Raw genomic sequence first — 23,354 nt, forward strand, 5'->3', positions numbered from 1 at the left:
CATCACATCTAGGGATTGATAAGTCTGTACCAATTTAATTTACACACAAATAGTGTAAATAAAAGTCCATTCAGTATTTGCAATCACCACTGTGATACTGTGCATTACCAGAAGGTCAAAGTAAGCGTTTTTCCCCTCCAGGGATAATAGCTCTGACAGACTCTTGGCAGATCCTCACTCCTCTTTTCCGTAGGGAAGGGTACACAGGTCTTCAGGACTGATTGGACTTTTATTTACACTATTTGTGGACTATCATATTTGTTGCACATTATAACTGTATTAGATGTGTATAGCACGTTTTTGGTATTTTTGGTGTTGATTTTCAGCACAAAAGATTTATTTATATATTTTTTTTATTTATGGTACTGATAAGTGTTGTTCACGTAATTAGTGTCAGTTGGCAGCATTATTATTATTTTTTTGTTATTTCATAAATTTGAGCACAGGATATGTGTATATTGTGGTTACGCTAATTCATTTTAGTATTGTACCAAAGCAGGAGTCGGCTATAACCATCTCTGCATCCAATTCTAGTTTATGCACGTGCCCTACTTGACAAAAGCAGAATTCTATGCATCTATTCCGCAATTCCTCAGTCAAAAACTGTCTCTAATACAGGCATCTTTGCCCCAGGCTAAAAAACGCCATGCCTCTACTTCCATTACTCTACCTGAGCCTTAGGCAGACATAAAATGCGGACGTTGAGGCAGTATTGGAGGAAGCTGCAGACTTTCCAAATCATTATTAAAAAAAAATTAAAAAAAATGTTTCTTTTATGCTTTTATTTTGTACATGCTACAGGTTTTCCCTGGTCTTATTGCTTTACGAAAGATCTGCAATCATCCAGATTTGTTCACTGGAGGCCCTAAAATTCTAAAGGGGACGAGAGATGAGGATTTGGAAGAGGGTGATGAGTTTGGTTACTGGAAGCGCTCTGGAAAATTGATAGTTGTAGAAGCACTACTGAGAATCTGGCAACAGCAAGGACACAGAGCTCTCCTATTCACTCAGTCACGACAGGTTAGTAAAGCAATCGTTTTCCCAAAATTGTAAATCCTTATTTAACACGTATGTATTAATTCTAAGGGTACTTTTTAAACACTTCAATACCAGGCACTTGCGCCCCTTCCTGCCCAAGCCAATTTTCAGCTTTCAGCGCTGTCGCTGTTTAACCCTCCTCTTGTGTTACTAGGGTCAGAACCGACCGTTTTCAGGTTTTGAATGTCTATAAGTATCACATAAATTTGTTTATTGCATCAAGATTTTTTTACTTTGTCAGGAACCTCTATTTAAACAATGTAATAGAAACATAATCCTTTTCACTAAATTATAAAATACTGTGGTGAAAATTAAGACGTTTATGGTGTTAGGGTCAATTCTGACCCAGTTATAATATAGGATTATAGGACACTAATAAGTGCCAAAACTGAAATCATAAACACTCTCTCTGCTTCGTAACACTGACAGCCAATCACCTCTCAAACCTGTGAGCTGTAGTTAGGGAGGGGCCTATCTCTTTGCCTGCTTGTCTGCTTCTCTAAATAAAGTAAAGAAACAGGACCAATTTATAATATTCTATTGAGGTTTATTTTACCATTTTTTTAATTTGAAAATGAGAGGTATGCTATCAAAAGAAAAGTCTAAGGGGTCACACCAAAAATATTAAAACCAATCTTTTCAAGGATAAAGAAGCCTAACAAGGTAACCAAGAGGTAAGAAACAAATTGGATGATAAATAATTGTTCAGAGGGTATTTTATGGCTGATTTAAGACACGGGTCAAAACCGACCCGTTAACATCATGGATAGTAACAGAAAGCCAACATAAGAGGAGGGTTAAATGACAATTGCGCGGTCATGCTACACTGTACCCAAACAACATTTTTATAATTTTGCCTGGTCCCCCCTTCCTTTTTCAGTTGCTGCATTTGTTGGGTTAACAGACAGGCAGCCCAGGGTTAATTCCAATGCTCAGACACAGCAGCAGACTGCCCTCTTTTGGATCCTAAACTTTGCATGCGTCGGATGGTATGTCACCCATGTTTTCACTTGGCTGTATTGCAGGCATGTTTCCCTGGCATTGCACTGTGGTGCCAGAGCATCATAAGAACACAACACTCCAAGACAGAGAGGACCATCCCCCTTCTCAGTTTTTGGTCACAATAAATATTCTCTCAAGGGCATTACCCCTCACTATATGGCAAGCCTAATGAAGAAAGAGATAGAAAAATGGGGAACTATTGCTGCCCTGGCTTCCAATGGGGCTGATGGGGTTGTTCTAACCCCTCCTGGGGATTCAACCGCTAACAACCTCTATTAGAGTAAAGGGGGCTGAATACAAATGAACGCCACACTTTTGAGATATTTATTTGTAAACAAAATTGAAAACCATTGATCATTTTCCTTTCACTTCACATTTACTGTATTTATTGGCATATAACACTCACTTTTTTACCCTGAAAATGTAAACTGTGCCTGAGTGTTATACGCAGGGGGGTGTGGAAAGTTTTTTTCCTGAAACTTCACTTTTAAAGTTATGCTCCAGGTGAGTGCGTCTCTGGTTAATCCCCACACACACAGCTCGCATGCGGTGTAACGTGAAGAAATAATTCCGCATGGCTGCATTCCAAAAATCCTTTTATTGAAGCTTCATATGACAAGTGGTTGACAGATGGAGCAGGGGACAAATAGGTAGACGCATTTCGTGCAAATGTTAGCGCTTAGCCATTACCTACTTTGTGTTGGTCTATCACATAAAATCCCAATAAAATACATTTACATTTTTGGTTGCAACATGACAAAATGTGGAAAATTTCAAGGGGTATGAATACTTTTTCAAGGCACTGTATTTTACCTGCTGTGTATGTATGTAGATAAAAATATATTATTACTTCTGCCTGGAGTTTACCTTTTTAAATTTTGGGGCTGTTTATGAAGAACAACTCTTGCTTTTTATTTACTAAGCTTGATTCCACTTTATATTGTCCCAGAGACTAAAATATGAAACCGAATTGGTCCACGATGTATTGAAATTATATTGTGTATACTGCTACAATATTCTCATTAATTTTAAATGTATGCATCCAGAAAGGAATATTTCTGTGTTTCAGGATATTGTTTCATTTGTCACAAGATAGTTGTCATTGACAAAATACTATGAAATTAATATTTTTTAGCTACTTTCACTTTTAGATGTTGCAGATCCTAGAGGTCTTCATCATGAGTATGGGTTATTCCTATGTCAAGATGGATGGGACCACAACTGTTGCCTCTCGTCAACCCCTCATCACAAAGTACAATGAGGTATGAAAATATTCTTAAATGCATTTGCTCTCTGCTTTTGTTTGTTTTTATATTATACACCTGTTATATTTTTTATTTTTAGTTCCCTTGTTACAGCTTTGTTTAGAAGTTTATATACCCCTCACAAAATTTGTAAGATGTGGACCTTTTTTTTTTTTTTTACGAAAAATGGTGTGGTCAGACGAAAGACCTTTCTTTAACCACTTGCTTACCAGTGCAATTTTGTATTTTTTGCACACGTTAAAATCTGCCTTTTTGCTAGAAATTACTGGATTGCATCGAGTAAATAGATACCAAACATGTCTAGTCTTAAAATTGCACATGCCCTTGGAGTCACAAAAAAACTATAGTACCCAAAATTCTCCATATGTGATGCTTTAAAAGCCTTAACAGGTTATTGGTTTACAGTTAATGAAGAACTATGGTGCTAGAATTATTGCTCTCACTCTGATGTTCTTTTGATGTACTTTTAGAAATAGAAGTATTAAGGAGGAGTAAACCCTCCGAAACAAACCTGAAAAACAATAAACCCTGCAAGACAAAGACATAATCAGCTAGTATGCATAGCATACTAGCGGATTATGTATTACTTGCCTCCGATCGAAGCCCCCGCAGCGGTCCATGTCTCCCCCTCCGGCCGCTGACATGTTGTCCCAGAGTGGCTTCCAGGTATCGTAGCTCCGGCGTTGTGATTGGCCGGAGCCGCGATGATGTCAATCCCACGCATGCGTGTGGGAACGGCACAGTGCAACTGAAGCAACGGCACATAGTGCCATTGCTTCATGCAAATACAGGGATATCTCCTAAACCGTGCAGGTTTAGGAGATATCCTTGTTAGCTACAGGTAAGCCTTAATATAGGCTTACCTGTAGCATAAAGTTGTAAACAAGGGTTTGCAACCACTTTAATGGTTTATTTTTATCAATTAACAAAATGGAAAGTAAATGAACATAAGAGAATTCCAAATCATATCTACATTTAGCCTTTGCCCTTTCCTTTCAAAACGGCATCAATTCTATGTACAATTTCAAATTTCACCAGCTTTTTTGCAATCTATGAACACAGCTGTATTTGTCCTGGACTGTAAGATGAAGATTGCAAAAAGCAGCTTGATATTTCAATTTCTCAGCTTTTTAACAGTATACTATTTGCACTCTAAATTTAAGAAAATGGATGTACATACTGTAAGTAGCTGGTGTGTGTGTTTTTTATCAGCCTGACTGTATGTGTTACAGGATGCTTCGATCTTTGTCTTCCTTCTTACAACCAGAGTTGGCGGTCTAGGCGTTAATCTTACAGGAGCCAACAGAGTCCTTATCTACGATCCTGATTGGAACCCCAGCACTGATACCCAGGTACGCACATCTCTTTAGAACAAGACAGAAACGCAAGACTTTAGAATAGTACATAATCATTCAGAAATGGAAACCTTTCATGAGTGAGTTGCATAGTTGCTACCATAATTTTGATTGGCTTTCCCTGCATGACTTAACTTTTAGTAAAGTTGTTGTCCTTTATTTAAACCCCCCTGTCCACCTGAGCTCCCCCCCCCCCAAAAACATCTTGTCAAGGGCCTCTTCCCCACAAACCTGGCCGGGGGTTGTGGGGGTCTGCGGGCAGGGGGCTTATTGAAATCTGGAAGCCCCCTTTAACATGGGGGCCCCCAGGTCGCACCCCATCCCTCTATGTGATTGCGTATGGGGGTAGATTGTACACCTACCCATTCACCCAAAAAAGTGTCGAAAAACAAAAACACGTACAGTTTTTGACAATTCCCTTATTTAAAAAACAACCACCCCCTGCTGTAGATCCATGGTCAATCGCGCCCACCGCCAACCCATAAAAAGAAAAAAAGCTTCCGCCATCTGACAGTTCTTAAATAGCTAAGGGACAAGGCCACCCGGTGACATAATCTGGTGGCACCTCACCCTTGTGACATTGTCCTATCAAAATCCATACCAGACCATGGATTGGATTGGGGGGGGCTGGACCCCTACACTTTTTTTTTTTTTTTTAACAAATCAAATTTGTGATTAAAACTGAGTAGATGTGCGATTCACGCAATGCACAGAAAACACACAGGACTCTCTTTAAATTCGCAGAAAATTCACACTGCTGCTGCACCGCATGCATGTAAACTGGCTCCATAGAAAGCCAGTTTATTAACATGTCATGTGGATCGGATGGGGTTCAATACGCATCCAATTCGCATATATGTGACTGGAGCCTTATGGCGCCAGGCATGACCTCACAGTAATGATCACGGTGCTGCATTCTGGTGGTAGGGTTTACTTGAAGGAACAAATAAATTTACTAAGGAATAAAACGTATTCATGGGGTTTGCATTAATCAAGGTTTTTTTTTTAATTTGGTATGTGTTAATCATTTCATGTTGCAGGCACGAGAAAGGGCATGGAGAATCGGCCAGATGAAAGAGGTCACTGTATATAGGCTGCTAACTGCAGGGACTATAGAAGAAAAGATATATCACAGGTATAGCAACTTCAGCTCCCTTTCATTATTAGACAAAGCATTGTGGATTAATAAAAAAAAAGTAAATTCAGTTTTATGCACAATGTTTATTAATTTAAGTGGAATTAATGTATCTTAGATTTCTTAAGGGATATTGTTGATAAATATTACTGTTCCATCTGCAGTAATCCAAACCACAATCTCAGTGTCCATTAAGTAGTTGTCCATTATTGACTTGGTCACCCTGTGCCCTTAAAAGACACAGGGTAACTTACACATAAGAGGGACATGGGGGGCTAAAACAAAGGTTTTCCATTTCTCTCCAAAAGCCCCTGTCCCGGCTAGGTCTGTCACACTGTGGTCCACCTTCTTTGTTTATGCCTGGCTACTACCAATTTCTGTTATGTTTTGTAAATCCAATAAAACCTCTTTAACAAGAAAAAAAAATCCTGAATCTAATGGGGGGGGGGGGGGGAGGGTAAAAGTAAAAAACTAAAATAATGTGGTTGCATAAGTGTTCAACACCCTCTTATAGCTGGGGATGTAGCTGTGTTCAGAATTAAGCAATCACATTCATACTCATGTTAAAGTGGAGGTTCACCTGGAAATGTTAATTTTTAACATTAGATTGATGCTCATTTTGTCAAGGGGAATCGGGTAGTTTTTTAAAAACTAAGCAATACTTACCGTTTTAGAGAGCGATCTTCTCCGCCGCTTCCGGGTATGGGCTGCGGGACTGGGCGTTGCTATTTGATTGACAGTCTTCCGGCGGTCGCATCTATCACGTCACGATTTTCCGAAAGTAGCCGAACGTCGGTGCCCAGGCGCCGTATAGAGCCACACCGACATTCGGCTTCTTTCGGCTACTCGTGACGCGATGTATGCGACCGTCGGAAGCCTGTCAATCAAGTAGGAACGCCCAGTCCCGAAGACCATATCCGGAAGCAGCGGAGAAGATCACTCTCTAAAACGGTAAGTACTGCTCGGATTTAAAAAAAAACTTTACCTGATTCCCCTTGACAAAATGAGCCTCAATCTAATCTTAAAAAAAAAATTCGGTTTAACTCCCGCTTTAAATAGTCAGTACACACCTGCTATCATTTAAAAGTGCCTGCGAATAAACCCAAATAAAGTTTAGCTGTTCTAGTAGGTGTTCACTAACATTTCCTTAGTCGCAACCTACAGCAAAAGCCATGATCTACAGAGCGCTTCCAAAGCATCAGAGGGATCTCATTGTTAAAAGGTATCAGTCAGGAGAGAGGTTAAAAAGAATTTCCAAGGCATTAGATATACCATGGAACACAGTGAAGACAGTCCTCATCAGGTGGAGAAAATATGGCACAACAGTGAAATTACCAAGAACTGGTCGTCCCTCTAAATGTATGAAAAGACGAGAAGAAAACTGTTTCGAGAGGCTGCCTAGAGCAGCTTGGCCTCTTGTCCCCCATATTCTGGTTGTCTTTACCAGTGAGTTATATGATATAAAATCACATGTTTTTGGATGTGATTTAGTGGAGTTGCTAAGCTTACTATTGCATGTGCATAATCTCAAACAAGTTGAGTGTAGAGCTTTAGTCAGTACTTAACCCAAGTTTATAGCTTCAGGGGGTGCTTGAACTGACCACAACAAATGGTGCCATGCATAGCCAGAATCTGAGTCACCATCACTCCAAAGATGCATTTCTATGGTTTTATTATAAGGGTCAAGCTGCTAATGAATCCCCTTCCTCAGAGTGATTCAGTAACATGTGTTGTTACTAAGCTTACTATTGACAATGTGCTTAACCTAGCATTCTTGGCATTTCAGATTTATAACCCTAACCAAGTTTTTCCAGTGACAGCTGTATGTCTGTGTCCCTAGGCAAATCTTTAAGCAGTTCTTGACTAACAGAGTTTTGAAAGACCCGAAGCAGAGGCGCTTCTTCAAATCCAACGATATGTATGAATTGTTCACATTGAGCAGTCCAGATGCAGGTCAAGGAACAGAGACCAGTGCAATTTTTGCAGGTACCAGTTATTTTAAATATATGTCAGTATTGGTTATGGCTGATGAAAGACTACAAGGCATAAACCCGATTACCTTTTCATTTAAAGGATAAGTTCACCTTTGGGAACCTTGTTACCGGTGTCACCCGTTTTTAGGGTGGAGCATGCAACGTTCCCACCACTGCAGCTATTCCCTGAACCAACCGCCTCTAGTGACAGCGAGCCAGGGATCTTCTCCCCAAACTTTTTGTCACAATTTAAAAAAAAAAAATGCAACAGTGCGGGGCTCCTCCCACCCGGCCCATCATTTCATTCACAGAGTTCTGGGAATCAATGAGCTACAAGTACCGACAGCCTTTGCAATTTTTTTTACCTGCAACAATTATGTGCATTCATTATTTTTTATTTATTTTTTACAAAGGTGAACGTATCCTTTAATCCCTTATGTTTATTCTATATTATTGTTATAGCCAAATTAATGGGTAACTCCACTTTCGTGGAAAAAAAAAATCACAAATAAGAAAAAAATAATATAGTATATAGAATTTTGTCCAGTTTTGGCCACCAGTCCTTAGGAAGGATGTACTGGAAATGGAGAGAGTACAAAGAAGGGCAATAAAGCTAATAAAGGGTCTGGAGGATATTAATTATGAGGAAAGGTTGTGAGCACTGAACTTATTCTCTTTGGAGAAGAGACGCTTGAGAGGGGATATGATTTAAATTTACAAACACCATACTAGTGGCCCCACAATAGGGATAAAACTTTTTTGTGGAACGGAATTTAACAAGACACGTGGCCACTCATTAAAATGATAAGAAAAGAGGTTTAACCTTAAACTACGTAGAGCAGGGGTCTCAAACTGGCGGCCCTCCAGCTGTTGCGAAACTACAAGTCCCATGAGGCATTGCAAGGCTGACAGTTACAAGCATGACTCCCACAAGCAGAGGCATGATGGGACTTGTAGTTTCACAACAGCTGGAGGGCCGCCAGTTTGAGACCCATGACGTAGAGGGTTCTTTACTGTAAGAACGGCAAGCATGTGGAATTCCCTTCCACAGGCGGTGGTCTCAGTGGCGGGCATTGATGGTTTCAATAAACTATTAGATAAGCATCTGAATGACCACAAAATACAGGGATATACAAGATAATACTGACATATAATCACACACAGGTTGGACTTGTGTCTTTTTTCTACCTCACCTACTATGTAACAATTGCGACTCAAGTCATATTGTAATTGAATGTTATTAAAAATGACTTTTCCTCTTGATCTGCAGCTCTGTAATTTTCTTTAAAATGCAATGCAATATGGCTACCTGGAGGTGTTCTGTACACAGAACGTGTACAGAATCCCCCCCAGAAACATAATTTCCTGCTTGTGTGATTGACTCACTGATTTTCCAAGAAGTCTGCACTAAGATACTAAGTCAGATTTCTGGCATCTCCTACAACATAAATGTAATTCTTGGTGGAATACTTTCCACCAAAGTACTCGCGCAAATGCTCAGTATCGGTATTGGGACAACCCTAGTTTCCACCTCTGTACTATGTGTCATAGTCTACATTTCTCTTACTCTAAACAAGGTGAGTTGAGTTAATGCCAAAGAGCTCAGTTTTGGTCTCAATCTGACCACAGCACTTTCTCCCAACCCTTCTCTGAATCATGTAATTGTTCACTGGCAAACTTCAGATGGACCTGTACATGTGCCTTCTTGACTGGGACCTTGTGGCGCTGCAGGACTTCAATCCATGGTGGTGTATTGTGTTACCAATGGTTTAATGACTGTGGTCCCAACGGCCTCGAGATCATTCACAAGCTCCTCCTATATAGTTCTGGGCTGCTGATCCCTCACTTTTATCATTGTTACCCCACTAGGCAAAATCTTGCATGGAGCTCCAGACCAGAGGGCAATTGATGTTTTTTTTTGTATTTCTTTTATTTGAAAATAATCAATCCAACGATTGTCTCCTCGTCTCGAGTGGTCTTCTCACCAAGCTTCTTGCTGATTGTCTTGTAGCCCATTCCAACCCTGTGCAGGTCTACAATATTGTCCCTGATGTCTTTTGACAGTTTTTTGCTCGTGTCCATGATGGTAACATTTGAATGGAAGAAAGAGGTTCTGTGGACAGGTGTTTTTTATACACATAATGAGTTTTTGTTAGGGGCTACTTCTTTAATTGTCAGGACTAAGCTGTGTATTACATGAGCACATACTGTAGCCTGTGGGAGCCAGAATTATTGTTGGTTGGTAGGGGATCAAATACTTATTTTACTCACTGAACTGCAACTCAATTTATAACATTTGTGTCATGTTTTTTTTTCCTGGATTTTTGGTTGATATTCTGTCTATCATTTTAAAATACACCCATGATAAAAATTATAGACCCTTCATTTCTTTGTAAGTGGGCAAACTTACAAAGTTGGCAGGGGTACAAATAATTATTTCCCCCACTGTAAGTGGAAACCCATTCTGCAAAATCAATCTGTAACGTTCCATGAGCTGGGTACATGCATTTATCTGGGATTGGTCCTCCCACTTCCCTGTAGGATTGGTGATATTGAGGCTGCCTTTTCTTTTCATTTGCATTTATTTTTATTTGAAAATCTATTTCAGGCCTGTTCATTTTTGGTTCATCCAACCCGTAGGAGTTTAAAGTGCAGGGTTAATAATGCTCTGTTCAATTCAAAAATATCAGATGGTATAAAAGTAGAATTCCAGCTTCAATTTAGCTAGTCTTAAAAATGTGCCATTCCCTCCCAACACCTAACCTGTGTAAAAGATATGTATATACGTACCTATTTTCAGTCTGCAGCGGTCCGGTCTTGTGATCCCACTCTTCTTTGATATCCAGAGGCAGCTGCAGGGGAGAGGAAGGAGCACCGACAACAACTGGGACATGGGAGTCTATGGGTGACGTCACCACCCCTAAGCATTCCCAGCCGTTGTTGAGTGCTTTCTTCTCTCCCCTGCATTCTCAGATAGCTCACACATTTTTATTTTACACAGCATGCGTGCTAGGAGTGGGGAATGGACATTTTTAAGACTAACTAGGTTGAGGCTACAATTCTATTTGAATAAAGCACACTGACATTATTAATGTATTTTTAAATTGCGCATTAACTAAAAGCAAGCGGTTAAACATGTCGGTACTGTAAAGGCTGGTTCATACCTATACAGTTTGCTTTTGATACGTTTCTGCAGTGCATTTTGCATTTTTGCACGCGCGTTTTTTTATGTGTTTTTGCTTTTTTTATGCTGGTTTTGGGCTAATTTGCTGTAGGGCAGATTAAAAAACACAAATCGCGGCAAAATCGCACTACATGCTTTTCTGCCGCTTCTCTATTGAAGCACAGTTTTGCATTTAAAAAAGTCCCTGACCCTTTCCAAAAATGCAGCAGCTGAGAAAAGCATAGATGTGAATGTGTCCCATAGGAAACCATGTTAAATGAACTGTAGTGCGTTCCTGCAAAAAGCACCAAAAACGCATAGGTGTGAACCAGGTCTTATGGTACATAAAAATTGACTCCCTACCTTGCCTGCTCAGTGATGTATTGCAATTCTAAAATCTGCTCAGTACCCTTAGGTTACTTGGTTTGTTTGTTGATCGCCGCAAGATAGTCCCTCTTTTTAGCCTTTGGTGATATTCAGATGGCAGAAAATCATCCTACTGTAGAACAAGAAAATTCAAAGCGGTAGATAAAATACAGTACAGACCAAAAGTTTGGACACCCCTTCTCATTCAAAGAGTTGTCTTTATTTTCATGACTATGAAAATTGTAGATTCACACTGAAGGCATCAAAACTATGAATTACACATGTGGAATTATACATAACAAAAAAGTGTGAAACAACTGAAAATATATTTCATATTCTAGGTTCTTCAAAGTAGCCACCTTTTGCAGCAGACACATCTCTAGAACTGGTAAGAGGAGACTGTGTGAATCAGGCCTTCATGGTAGAATATCTGCTAGGGAACCACTGCTAAAGAAAGGCAACAAGAGACTTGTTTGGGCTAAAGAACACAAGGAATGGACATTAGACCAGTGGAAATCCGTGCTTTGGTCTGATGAGTCCAAACTTGAGATCTTTGGTTCCAACCCCTGTGTCTTTGTGCGACGCAGAAAAGGTGAACGGATGGACTCTACATGCCTGGTTCCCACCGTGAAGCATGGAGGAGGAGGTGTGATGGTGTGGGGGTGCTTTGCTGGTGACACTGTTGGGGATTTATTCAAAATGAAAGGCATACTGAACCAGCATGGCTACCACAGCATCTTGCAGCGGCATGCTATTCCATCCGGTTTCCATTTAGTTGGACCATCATTTATTTTTCAACAGGACAATGACCCCAAACACACCTCCAGGCTGTGTAAGGGCTATTTGACCAAGAAGGAGAGTGATGGGGTGCTGCGCCAGGTGACTACCTCTTGAAGCTCATCAAGAGTGTGCCAAGCAGTAATCAAAGCAAAAGGTGGCTACTTTGAAGAACCTAGAATATGAAATATATTTTCAGTTGTATCACACTTTTTTGTTATGTATAATTCCACATGTGTTAATTCATAGTTTTGATGCCTTTAGTGTGAATCTACAATTTTCATAGTCATGAAAATAAAGAAAACTCTTTGAATGAGAAGGTGTGTCCAAACTTTTGGTCTGTACTGTATATATTTTGTATTGAGAATAACATTGCTCTTTTTAGCAAACACCTCATGGAAAAAACGTGTAAAACAATATATTTTTGAGATTGCAAAATAATTGACAAACTTTTATTTAGAAAGACTAATGTCTGCAGACTGCCAGCTGGATAGCAGTCAGTGCATTACATATACTAATACATATGGCCTTAAAGCTGTGCCTATTTGAGCATTTCATTTGTGATTGCTGCAAACAGGGTCTTTTTTTGTGTTTTGTAAATAAGTTATAAAAGTGTTTTTCCGTTTTTTAAGGGACTGGTTCTGATGTGAAACTCTCAAGACCTCCTAAAAAACAAATAAGGGGCATTAATGGTGTAAATGAAGAGAATTCCCCTATCGCTGTAAAAAACAAAAAGCCAGTGCCATTGTCTGCCACTAGCACCTTGTCCATTTGCTCGGAGGGCTTTCCACAAGATGGCTTGCAAAAAAAACCTGATTTACAAGCAGATCTTAGTGAGAACCTAAAAGCTGTCAAAGAACACGGCTCATCCCCAGAAAACAATCACCGAAAACACAAAGCCAAGACGAAACACCAGGATAAAGGGAAAAGGCTAAAAGATGGTAATGGAGAGAGGATTTCGCATTTACTGAAGCAAAAGCCATTCAAGAAGCCAGAGAATGAAGAGCAGCAGGAAAAACACAAGTCAAGTGATGAATATGTTTTGGAAAAATTGTTTAAAAAATCTGGTAGGTGATGCCTTTCCTTTCTATATAAAGTACTAGGGCTGCATGTGACTTTTACAGGTTTGCTTAAACATAATAATATAGTGGTGTTTCAGAATCCATTTGATTGGCCAGGCATGTACAGCATAGTCTATCTTATGTTTAAGCTTTAAAAGTTTAAAAATGGCTCTCAGTGTACTTTGCAAATGGATAAACATGAATGCATTTCTGTTCAACCCCACACACAGATAGCTATACACTGACACCTGTTAAAGCGGGAGTTCACCCATAAGAATTTTTTTTCAAAAAATCCCCTTAGATGGATGCTCATTTTGTCTAGGGGAATCGGCTAGTTGTTTTAAAATATGAGCTGTACTTGCCGTTTTCGAGATGCATCTTCTCCGTCGCTTCCGGGTATGGGTCTTCGGGAGCGGGCGTTCCTTCTTGATTGACAGTCTTCCGAGAGGCTTCCGACGGTCGCATCCATCGCGTCACTAGTAGCCGAAAGAAGCCGAACGTCGGTGCGGCTCTATACTGCGCCTGCGCACCGACGTTCGGCTTCTTTCGGAAAATCATGACGCGATGGATGCGACCGTCGGAAGCCTCTCGGAAGACTGTCAATCAAAATAGGAACGCCCAGTCCCGCAGCCCATACCCGGAAGCGGCGGAGAAGATGCATCTCGTAAACGGTAAGTAATGCTCATATTTTAAAACAACTAGCCGATTCCCCTAGACAAAACGAGCATTAATCTAAGGGGGAAAAAGTTTTATGTACGGGTGAACCCCCGCTTTAAGACAACAATAAACAAATCAAGACGTATTCATGTTATTATATACATATGCTAAGATATACATACATATGTGAGAACTGTACAATTCTATAAGATGGAGTAGTATCAACAGTGCAAATTGGGAAATTTGGCAAGTAAGAATTCTGGTGTTTGTGAGTCTGACAAGTTGGGGGAAGAAGCTGTTCAACTGCAGATAGTCTAAATCCCTGTAGTTTGTATGTCTGGATGTTTTTCAGAGGATCTGAATGTTGGAAGCTGGGTCTAAGGCAAGCAAAAGACCAATAACCTATACTGGGGTAGATTCAGAGAGCAATTATGCCGGCGTATCCATAGATACACCGCGTAATTGCTAAGTTGCGCCGGCGTATCTACTTTCTGTATTCAGAAAGCTAGATACGCCGACTGTAGCCTAAGATACGACTGGCATAAGTCTCTTACGCCGTCGTATCTTAGGGTGCATTCTGACGCTGACCGCTAGGTGGCTCTCCCGTAGTTTTCAGCGTAGAGTATGCAAATTCCCTACTTACGCCGATTCACAAACGTACGTGCGACCGGCGTTCGTTTTTTACGTTAAGGCTTTTTCCAGCGTAACGTTGTTCCTGCTATTAGGAGGCGCAGCCAATGTTAAGTATGGACGTCGTTACCGCTTCGAAATTTGAATTTTTTACGTTGTTTGCGTAAGTTGTTCGCGAATAGGGCTGGACGTAAATTATGTTCACGTCGAAACCAATACGTCGTTGCGCCGTACTTGGAAGCAATGCACACTGGGATATGTACATGGACGGCGCATGCGCCGTCCGTACAAAATGTCAATCACGTCGGGTCATCAAAAATTTAAATAAAACACGCCCCCCCTTCCACATTTGAATTATGCGCACTTGCGCCGGCCCCTTTTACGCTACGCCGCCGCTACTTACGAAGCAGGTGCTTTGTGAATACGGCACTTGCTCCTGTAGGTTACGGCGGCGTAGCGGAAATACGAAACGCTGCGCCGCCGTAACTATGCGCGCCCGTACGTGAATCTACCCCATTGTCTTTATGCCGATTACTTATGTACTGTGCCTTATTCTGTATGGTGCATCTGTGTGAAGGCTGTCAGCTTGGTAGAAGTAGGTCTATCAGCTAACTCCATGATGACTTGAGAAGGGGGGTGGTGGTGATGAAGCGGCAGGAGAGGTGCATAAATCAAAGAGCCACAAAACAAATGTCATGAGATCATTGCACTTTAAGTCTTGAAATCCACAGGATTTCCTAGGCACATGAACTCAAGTGCTATTTTTCAGGGAATAAAAGGTACATCTTAGGCACAATAACATTTCTATGTCTTCTCTTTTAGTTAATAAATCTTCAATTTCATCCACTTTACCCTCTACAAAATAATTTTCCCCAGGTGTTCATAGTGTCATGAAGCATGATGTTATTATGGATTCCTCAAATCCAGACTATGTGCTGGTTGAACAAGAAGCAAGTAGAGTGGCCCAAGAAGCACTACGTGTCCTAAAAGTTTCCCGTCAACGCTGTAACGCAGCCTCCTCTGGAATCCCAACATGGACTGGGACAAGTGCTGGCGTCCCTCCAAAAAACAGGTGGGAATTATTTTGAATTAAACAGTAGCTTACCTTTTAAATTGAATTGAAAAAATGAAAGCAGTATATTATGCTTGATTCATAGGCAACCCTTTATTAATCCCTTTATTAGGAATTATTTTAGTGAAAATTTAAATATAATTCCAACTTCAGTCTAATTATATATGTACCGAATATTGTGACTGTTATTGGCACTTTTTAAAGCTAAAGTTTAGTTAAAATATTTTATTATCCTCATACAGTACAGGATAAAGGATGTGCAGTCATAGACCATGGGCTATAGCTTTGCTGAACCCCCCCCCCCCATACCCAGGCCCCCCGCATTAGTGGGCTAGTCTGTATAGTTTGCTTCAGGCGCTGGACCTTGCAGTCCTCTCTCACCTTGACACATGGCGCAATTAGTGCAGTAAGCAGCAGGGTCAAAGACCATGGTCTGTTACTATGGCAGCCAGACCATGAACGCAACTTTGGAGGGATGCCCATTGTGATGGGTGAAATTTGGTCCCCTTGGGGAACCTGCAGCATGGATAAAAGTAAGACAGTATTTCCCTGTAATTGTGACCATATCCTGTTTTACATGCAGGTGTTTTCACTTAGTGTGAAATCCCCCTTTGTAAATTTCTCTACGACATAAGGTAATTTCTACTTTTTTTTTTATTTGGTGTTTTTTTTTGCACACAACATTGCTGCTTGAGTGATGTAGTTGCCAACGCATTTTGGCTGATGCACTTTGGCTCACCATTTTCCCTGCAAATGAAAGGGGAATCAACAAGAAACTACAGATTTGTGACCAGATGTTTGAACGTGTTTAGTCTGCTGTATTCCCTCCAGTGTAGCTTTTCCCCTCAACCACTCTGCAAGATACTGGGGAAACTGATTCCCATGATCCCTATTGACGCAGAATAACTTGGTATAACATACTCAGACTCCTGGGGGACGAGCCTTGGCCTGTTTGAAACAATTCAGGTGCCCTGTCATAAGGCCTTCTGTTCCACCCTGTTCTCAAATCTGACGGTATAGCGCCGCTATTTTTAGCGGCGCTATACCGCCACCACTCCTCCCACCCCAGTGTGAAAGGGGCCTTAATGTAATATGATTTGTAAGTGGCGGAGAGGATTCTGTAATTCCCCAAGGGGACCAAACTATGTTGCATTTAGTGAAATTTGTGAATGGACTTTTGTCATTGGAGGAGATGGCTGTCCTTTTGTCATGAACTTCTGAAATATAAAATATATTAAAGTGTTAGACCTGAAGCTATTCACCTCTGCTGCACATCTCTATCAAAGGACAGAAGATTTGGTCAGGAACTATAAGCCTGCAGGATGTGAGACATTCTTCATTACAGATACATTGTGTGACTGCAGCAGTAAGTGGGGAAAAAAAATACCTAAACTTCAGATTTATTAATTTGTATTGCAAAATTGTTGATATGCTTTTATAGCACTGTAGGTACACTTCAGAATGACTGAAATGCCTTTATTTAAAATAAATAAAATTATGAATTGCTCGCCTACGCTACTTGCTATTAATCTTGTGCGAGGGTGAGAGTTATTTTTCTAGGTATTGACATGAAATTGTCACTACATGTCAGTTAACAACCCATGCAATCCATACATACAAAGAAACAAATACGTTCAGAAATTAACCACTTCAATACTGGGCACTTTATTCCCCTTCCCAGGCCAATTTTCACACTTTCACTTTCGCACTTTCAATGACAATTGCGCGGTCATGCTACGCTGTACCCAAATTAAATTTTTATAATTTTGTTCCCACAAATGGAGCTTTCTTTAAGTGGTATTTATTCATTGATACCGCTTTTTATTTTTTGCGATATAAGCGAAAAAGTAGCAGAAATTTGGAAAAAAATTATATATTTTATTTTTTCCATTTTAAAAGAAATCCAATAAAATCTAATTTTGTCATAAATTTAAGACAAAATGTATTCTGGTCTTTGGTAAAAAAAATCCTGTTCAGTGTATAATAATTGGTTTGTGTGATCACGGACATATGTACGCAGATGATCATGTACAGATGTGTGCAGGTGATCACGGACATATGTGCAGATGATCATTGGGACATATGATTTTACTGTTACATATGTGGGGACATGTGTTTTGGGGACATTGTCTGGGGACATGTGTGTTTTACACTGGTGATCAGTGATCTGGCTGCAGCGATCCGCTCTCCTCTTCTCACTGACAACTTCCGTGTCAGGAGAGGAGAGCCGATCGTCTAGCAACCGGATCCCTATTTACATCACATGAAGCCTGTGATTGGACACGGCCGGCATGTGATCAGGAGGGCCTTTCACAGAGCCCTCCTGCCGATCGGAGATGTGCCCTGTCCGGGTGACACGCGCTCATCGGGACATGCGTTATCCCCCTCCTTCTGAGGGACATTCCTGAACGTCCACTCAGAAGGAGAGAGGGCCCAGCCGGCCGTATATATGCAGTGGCTGGCTGGGCTGTGGTTAAGTTATGTGTAATAAAATGGAATGACACAGGAAAAAAGTATTAAACACGCCAACTGAAATGTATTTATTACTAAACCCACTACAGCAAAATCAGTCTATATGCAACATGGCATGCTTGTTATACTCACTGTGGAACTTAAGGGGTTAATCCTCTGCGTTTTGTGTAAAAAGGCTGTTTTATCCTGTATGCATAGATCCTCCCCTCCTGCACTATCTATCTGGGGAAAGCCAGTTAAACCACAGGCAGAGAAGCCGACCTGCACATGCTCAGTTGTGTCTTTTTTGCTGGTTTGGTTTTGGTTTCTGTGTATGTATGGATTGCATGGGTTGTTACCGACATGTGGTAAAAATGTCATGTCAAATAGCACCTTTAGAAAAATAGTACTTATTTTACACACTGTGGGCCAGATTCACAGGAGAGATACGACAGCGTATCTCCTGATACGCCGTCGTATCTCTGAGAGTATCTATGCGGCTGATTCATAGAATCAGTTCCGCATAGATAGCCCTAAGATCCGACAGGTGTAATTGACTTACACTGTCGGATCTTAGGATGCAGTACCTCGGCCGCCGCTGGGTGGAGTTTGCGTCGTTTTCCTGCGTCGGTTATGCTAATGAGCATTTACGGGGATCCACGACGGTTTTCGCGTTCGTTACGTCGTCGCTAGTAATTTTTTCCCGCCGCAAATTTACACATGCTTTAACATGGCTTAACTTTAGTCGAGCCATGTTAAAGTATGGCCGTCGTTCCCGGGTCGAATTTCAATTTTTTTTTGTTTTGGCGTAAGACGTCCGGGAATACGAATGGACGCTACGCACGTCGCCGTTCTAAAAAATTACGTCACATCGTGCAAAGCACGGCGGGGATTTTAAAACTGAGCATGCGCAGTACGTCCGGCGCGGGAGCGCGCCTAATTTAAATGGTACACGCCCCATTTGAATTGGGCGGGCTTGTGCCGGACATGTTTACGATACACCGCCGCAAGTTTACAGGTAAGTGCTTTGTGGATCAGGCACTTACACTGAAAACTGTTACCTTGAGCCGCCGCAAATGTACGAGAATCTGGCCCTGTATGTGTGAGGGTTAGCTGTTATGATCATTTAATCAAAAAAGTATGTTGATGTTCATAAATATAATATAACTTTTTTGCAAAAGGTGTCCGCTAATGTGTAGCTGTTTTACAGTAATACCAAAAAAAAAGACTTTTGTAGACTTTAACTTGGGTAGCAGAATAACTAGTTATGTAATATCACAGAAACCATAACTGACATTTTATGTATAAATCTGCATTTGAATGTTTGTTGATTTATTATACGCACACTTGTTTTCTGTTATAAAAAGTTCAAGTAATAACTATGAAGGGTATGTGGTACCTCCTAATGACCTTTGTCGGCTTTCATTCAGTTCTACTCTGTCCTCTGTCGACATTGCATATGTATTACATATATACTACAAAACAAAAAAGGAAAAGTTTTCAAAAAGTTTAAAAGGAAAATATGCCACTAAACCTGGCAAAAAGAGTTCCATAATGGTTTGATGAGATCTGGATTGCACGTTCTTGAAATGGCCTATAGGTGGAGCCATCTGATTTAACATCCATTCAGTGTTTCTAGTTTCTATCAATAGGCAAGGATTCTTTCAAAAGATAATAGGTATTTGCTTGTTTTTATAAATTAAAAACAAAACTGGTTCTGTTACAGAACAGAAGTAACTTTTTTCATATACTATGAAGTTAAGTTATTATTTGTTTTAGAGGTTTAGCGTGCTTTGTAACCTATCTGCAAATATTCTTCCAATATGTTTGCGAGAAATGGCTTCTGCTGTCAGTGTACATCTTGATTTGATAGTTACCTGCATTTGTTAACCAAGAAGCAAGGGCTGAGATTTTTTTTTATATTACAAACATGTTATATTGTAAGGCTTCATTTTATGATGCATTTGTGATTTACTCAAATTGTGTTTAATAGTGTGTTTTGGGGATCCTGGTTTATTACTCTATTTTTAATGCTTACTTTTTTTTTTGTAAAAGATTTGGACAGAAAAAGAACCCACTTTTGCTTCAACCAGCTATTTCAGAAAGCAAGATCCCTCAGGACAAATGCAAGGTAAAAAAAAAAGTACTAAACCATGTCAATGCCTTTGACGCAATACTATCTGGGCCTGTGTTGATGAGCTTTGAGGGTCTGGTTCTCCTACCACTGATCTGTACTGTTTTTATGTCACTTCTAACTGTTAATGCTGTTTCAATTCTTTTTAAGTTGTGATATGCATGATATGAACAGCCGACCTGCCTGGTTTTATCCAGACATTGATGTAGCGACCAGTCCCCTTAGTCCAGCATCTGGCGTCCATAATGCATCCATAATGCCACCCTAGTTCCAAAATGTCCTTGTTTCTGGCATACTAGTGTCCCTGATAGTTAAGTGTACGGAGTTGTTTTCCTGATCCTGCTTGTTTCAGTTGTAGTTTCTAAAGGGTGATGGTATGCGTTGTTATGTTAAACATGTTTTCTGTCAGGATCTCTGCTCTTTCAGTGCTTTAGTGCTTCTGCTGTTGTGTTCTGGCAGGAGGCAAGCTGACTATAGTTCCTGTAAGGTGCTTTAGGATAAGCAGGTAATATATAAATAAAGAGTAATGGAGTTCTGTTTCAAGTAACTGTTTCAATATGTAGAAAATAAGTAATTTAACCCCAGAATATTGGATACAGCTTATAGATAAGACGTATGTTTTTCTTTAAGGTCTAGCCAATTCTTTATGGGTTCCTTAACCCTAAAAAACATAGGGCTTCTTAAGTCGGTATTCTTTTTCTAATGAGATCAACAAAACCGCATATAGAATTTTAAAATGCAATATTTTAGATGAATTAACTATTTTGTTTGTAATTTCAGGACGCCAAGATCACAAAGCAGCTAGCTGTGATTAGGACTGCTACATCATCCCATTTTAATGGAGATGCCCAGTCCAAAGAACCAACTACTTCTGCATTGTCGTCCACTTCTTTGCTTGCTCGCATGAAAGAAAGAAATCATCTCTTGCTTCCTTCGAGAGAAGACAGTGAAACAGGAGCTACAACAACAGACTCTACAGAGCACGATGAGCTTCTCACAGATGTGAGAAACTTCATAGCATTCCAAGCTCATGGTGAAGGTGAAGCCAGCACACAAGAACTACTTCATGAGTTTGAAAACAAACTTTCTTCCTCACAGTCCTGTGTCTTTCGGGAACTTTTGCGTAGGCTGTGTACTTTTCATCGGAATAGTAATGGTTCTGGAGTCTGGAGGCTAAGACCTGAATTCCGCTGATCATTCCTTTTTAAACTGCCCACTTTAAATGTACAGCTGATATTAAGATTGCTAAACACTTGGCACAGGTGCAGAAAAATGGTGTTTGTGTAGTCATAAGGGCATATATCAAGTTGGTGCTTTACCTGAACAGACAGAGCTGCAGTATTTTTATTACACAATGTCAAAATGCTTCTCTATTCTGTTCATTCTATATATACCTATCAACATTCACGATAAATTGTTGAGCACGCAGACCTAGTGATTCAAATTACTGGTGTCTGGTTAAGTGCCTATGGTAAAAAAATAAAATAAATCAAATTAGTTATGTTGGTGCTTAACATGTAAAAGGGGACAGGGGAAAGGGTTTATGTATAGTAGCAGTTACCTGCTCTACTTTGCTGCTAGTGTATTGAATTTTTTTTTTATGTCATAAAAATGATACTGTAATTTGTGTTTCTCCTATTGTTCATTGGGGCACAGCAGACCTTTGAGGTATATAGGCCTTGACTTTGGGAGATTGAACACTGAGCTAAAGCAGAAAGGTTTTCCTCCTCCATGTGTCTGTATATCCCCTCTGTACAGAGCTTGGTTTATCTCCGTGCCCTAGGAAGTAAGAAGCCTCTCCCTAACTTGTTGGTGGATCAGTGCTTTCTAGAAAAACTGTATGGTGGATGTAAGGAATGAGGAAAATGGGACAAGAGGGCAGGTAAGCGCAAACTGAGCAAGAGAGCAATTTTCAACTTCTATGTCAGAGCTCATTGGCAAAGTCTCTGCTAGAGGATGCAAAGGGCTTAGGCGACAACAGTCGACATCCCCTTCTGTGTCATTGCCAGGCTCTGGCATCAAAGAAACAATGCTTCCTGATAAGGGGGGGGGGGGGGGGGTCCAAGAAGCCTATAAGGATGTTACCAGTTCATGTGCAGGAAGTTCTGTATGATGTTTGGCTGTGAGTGGACAAAGAGGTCTCTAAGGGCTCTCTGAACAGGAGGTTAGAGGCCCTTCTTAAAACTTTCTTACTTCTTCACCTGTGACCATGTAACAGACTATGGTAGCTTTGGCTACCTGGCTGCCTGGGCCAAGCACATGGTGCACAGACTCAAGTCAGTCTGATGCATTCTTTGGTGCCACAACAATTTGGAGCTTCATCCTACAGCAATGCACAACTATGTAGCTCGAGGGTTGGCAACCAGTAGATTGGTCGACCATGGGCAGGTGGCTGGTAGATCACAATTTTGTCTCTGCTTTGCCAACCTGCAACTGGCAGAGCTGGAAGCAAGCTATCAAAATCCAATACTAGCCGGCAATATTATTCCCCACCCCATAGTACGATCTGAGCTTACATGCAGCTATGGTACATGCCTGTGCCGCCTATGACAAATTCAGGCGCAATTCAGACCTGATCTCTATTGCAGAGGCATGAGGTAACTACTTTTGTGCCATTGTGAGTCCCCAGTGTGACCCCCTGACCCTCCCCAACACCCAGCCCCCCTGGTACTGTGCCCTCCTGTCCCCCTGTATATTGCTCTGCTGATCCCAAGTCCTGCTCACCCCTGTCCCTTGTTCTACATTTTCCTGTACACTGCTCTTCATAATATTGACTCTTCATTGTCCATAACCCTACCTACTACTGACCTTTGATCTTGTCCAGGTAAATCTCCACGTCTTAAATGTTGCCTACCTCTGGTGTAGATGATCTGATGGACTTTCTGTGAGAGAATTCTTGCCTGCCTCTTAAATAGGTCAAGATGCACAGGATCTTGTCCTGTAGAACTGGCCTGTAGAGGTAGTCTATAACAAACAGTTGGAAAATTATCCATTTGATAGGGAAATTACTCTTTGGTGTGTCCTTTTAGACACCTTTGTCTTACAAGTCACAGATTTGAAGTGCACTCTTAACTAGTAAGAGTGAAACCTAGATGCCTGGGGTAAAGCCAACACGTCCCGTCTTCCATCCCTCCCAGACCTCCGATTTCAAAGCCAAGTCCTTGACATCTAAGGCCCCGTACACACGACCAAACATGTATGCTGAAACTGGTCCGCGGGCCAGTTTCAGCATACATGTTCGGTCGTGTGTAGGCGCGAGCGGGCCGAAATCCAGC

At 40.8% G+C, this 23,354-nt stretch overlaps 1 protein-coding gene across 1 annotated transcript in view; it reads left to right on the plus strand.

The window, feature by feature from the left end:
- ERCC6 (ERCC excision repair 6, chromatin remodeling factor) overlaps nucleotides 1–21,702 on the plus strand; it is a 79,197-nt gene extending 57,495 nt beyond the window's left edge. The window contains exons 13-21 of the mRNA XM_040320781.1: nucleotides 802–1,020; nucleotides 3,192–3,302; nucleotides 4,538–4,657; nucleotides 5,701–5,795; nucleotides 7,636–7,781; nucleotides 12,707–13,141; nucleotides 15,299–15,494; nucleotides 20,001–20,076; nucleotides 20,860–21,702. Coding sequence (XP_040176715.1) covers nucleotides 802–1,020; nucleotides 3,192–3,302; nucleotides 4,538–4,657; nucleotides 5,701–5,795; nucleotides 7,636–7,781; nucleotides 12,707–13,141; nucleotides 15,299–15,494; nucleotides 20,001–20,076; nucleotides 20,860–21,273 — 1,812 coding nt within the window. The 3' untranslated portion in view covers nucleotides 21,274–21,702. The remainder of the gene's footprint in view (nucleotides 1–801; nucleotides 1,021–3,191; nucleotides 3,303–4,537; nucleotides 4,658–5,700; nucleotides 5,796–7,635; nucleotides 7,782–12,706; nucleotides 13,142–15,298; nucleotides 15,495–20,000; nucleotides 20,077–20,859) is intronic.
- The last annotated feature ends 1,652 nt before the right edge of the window (nucleotides 21,703–23,354 follow it).

This window comes from Rana temporaria, chromosome 8, assembly GCF_905171775.1.
Source record: "Rana temporaria chromosome 8, aRanTem1.1, whole genome shotgun sequence".
Lineage (NCBI taxonomy): Eukaryota > Metazoa > Chordata > Amphibia > Anura > Ranidae > Rana > Rana temporaria.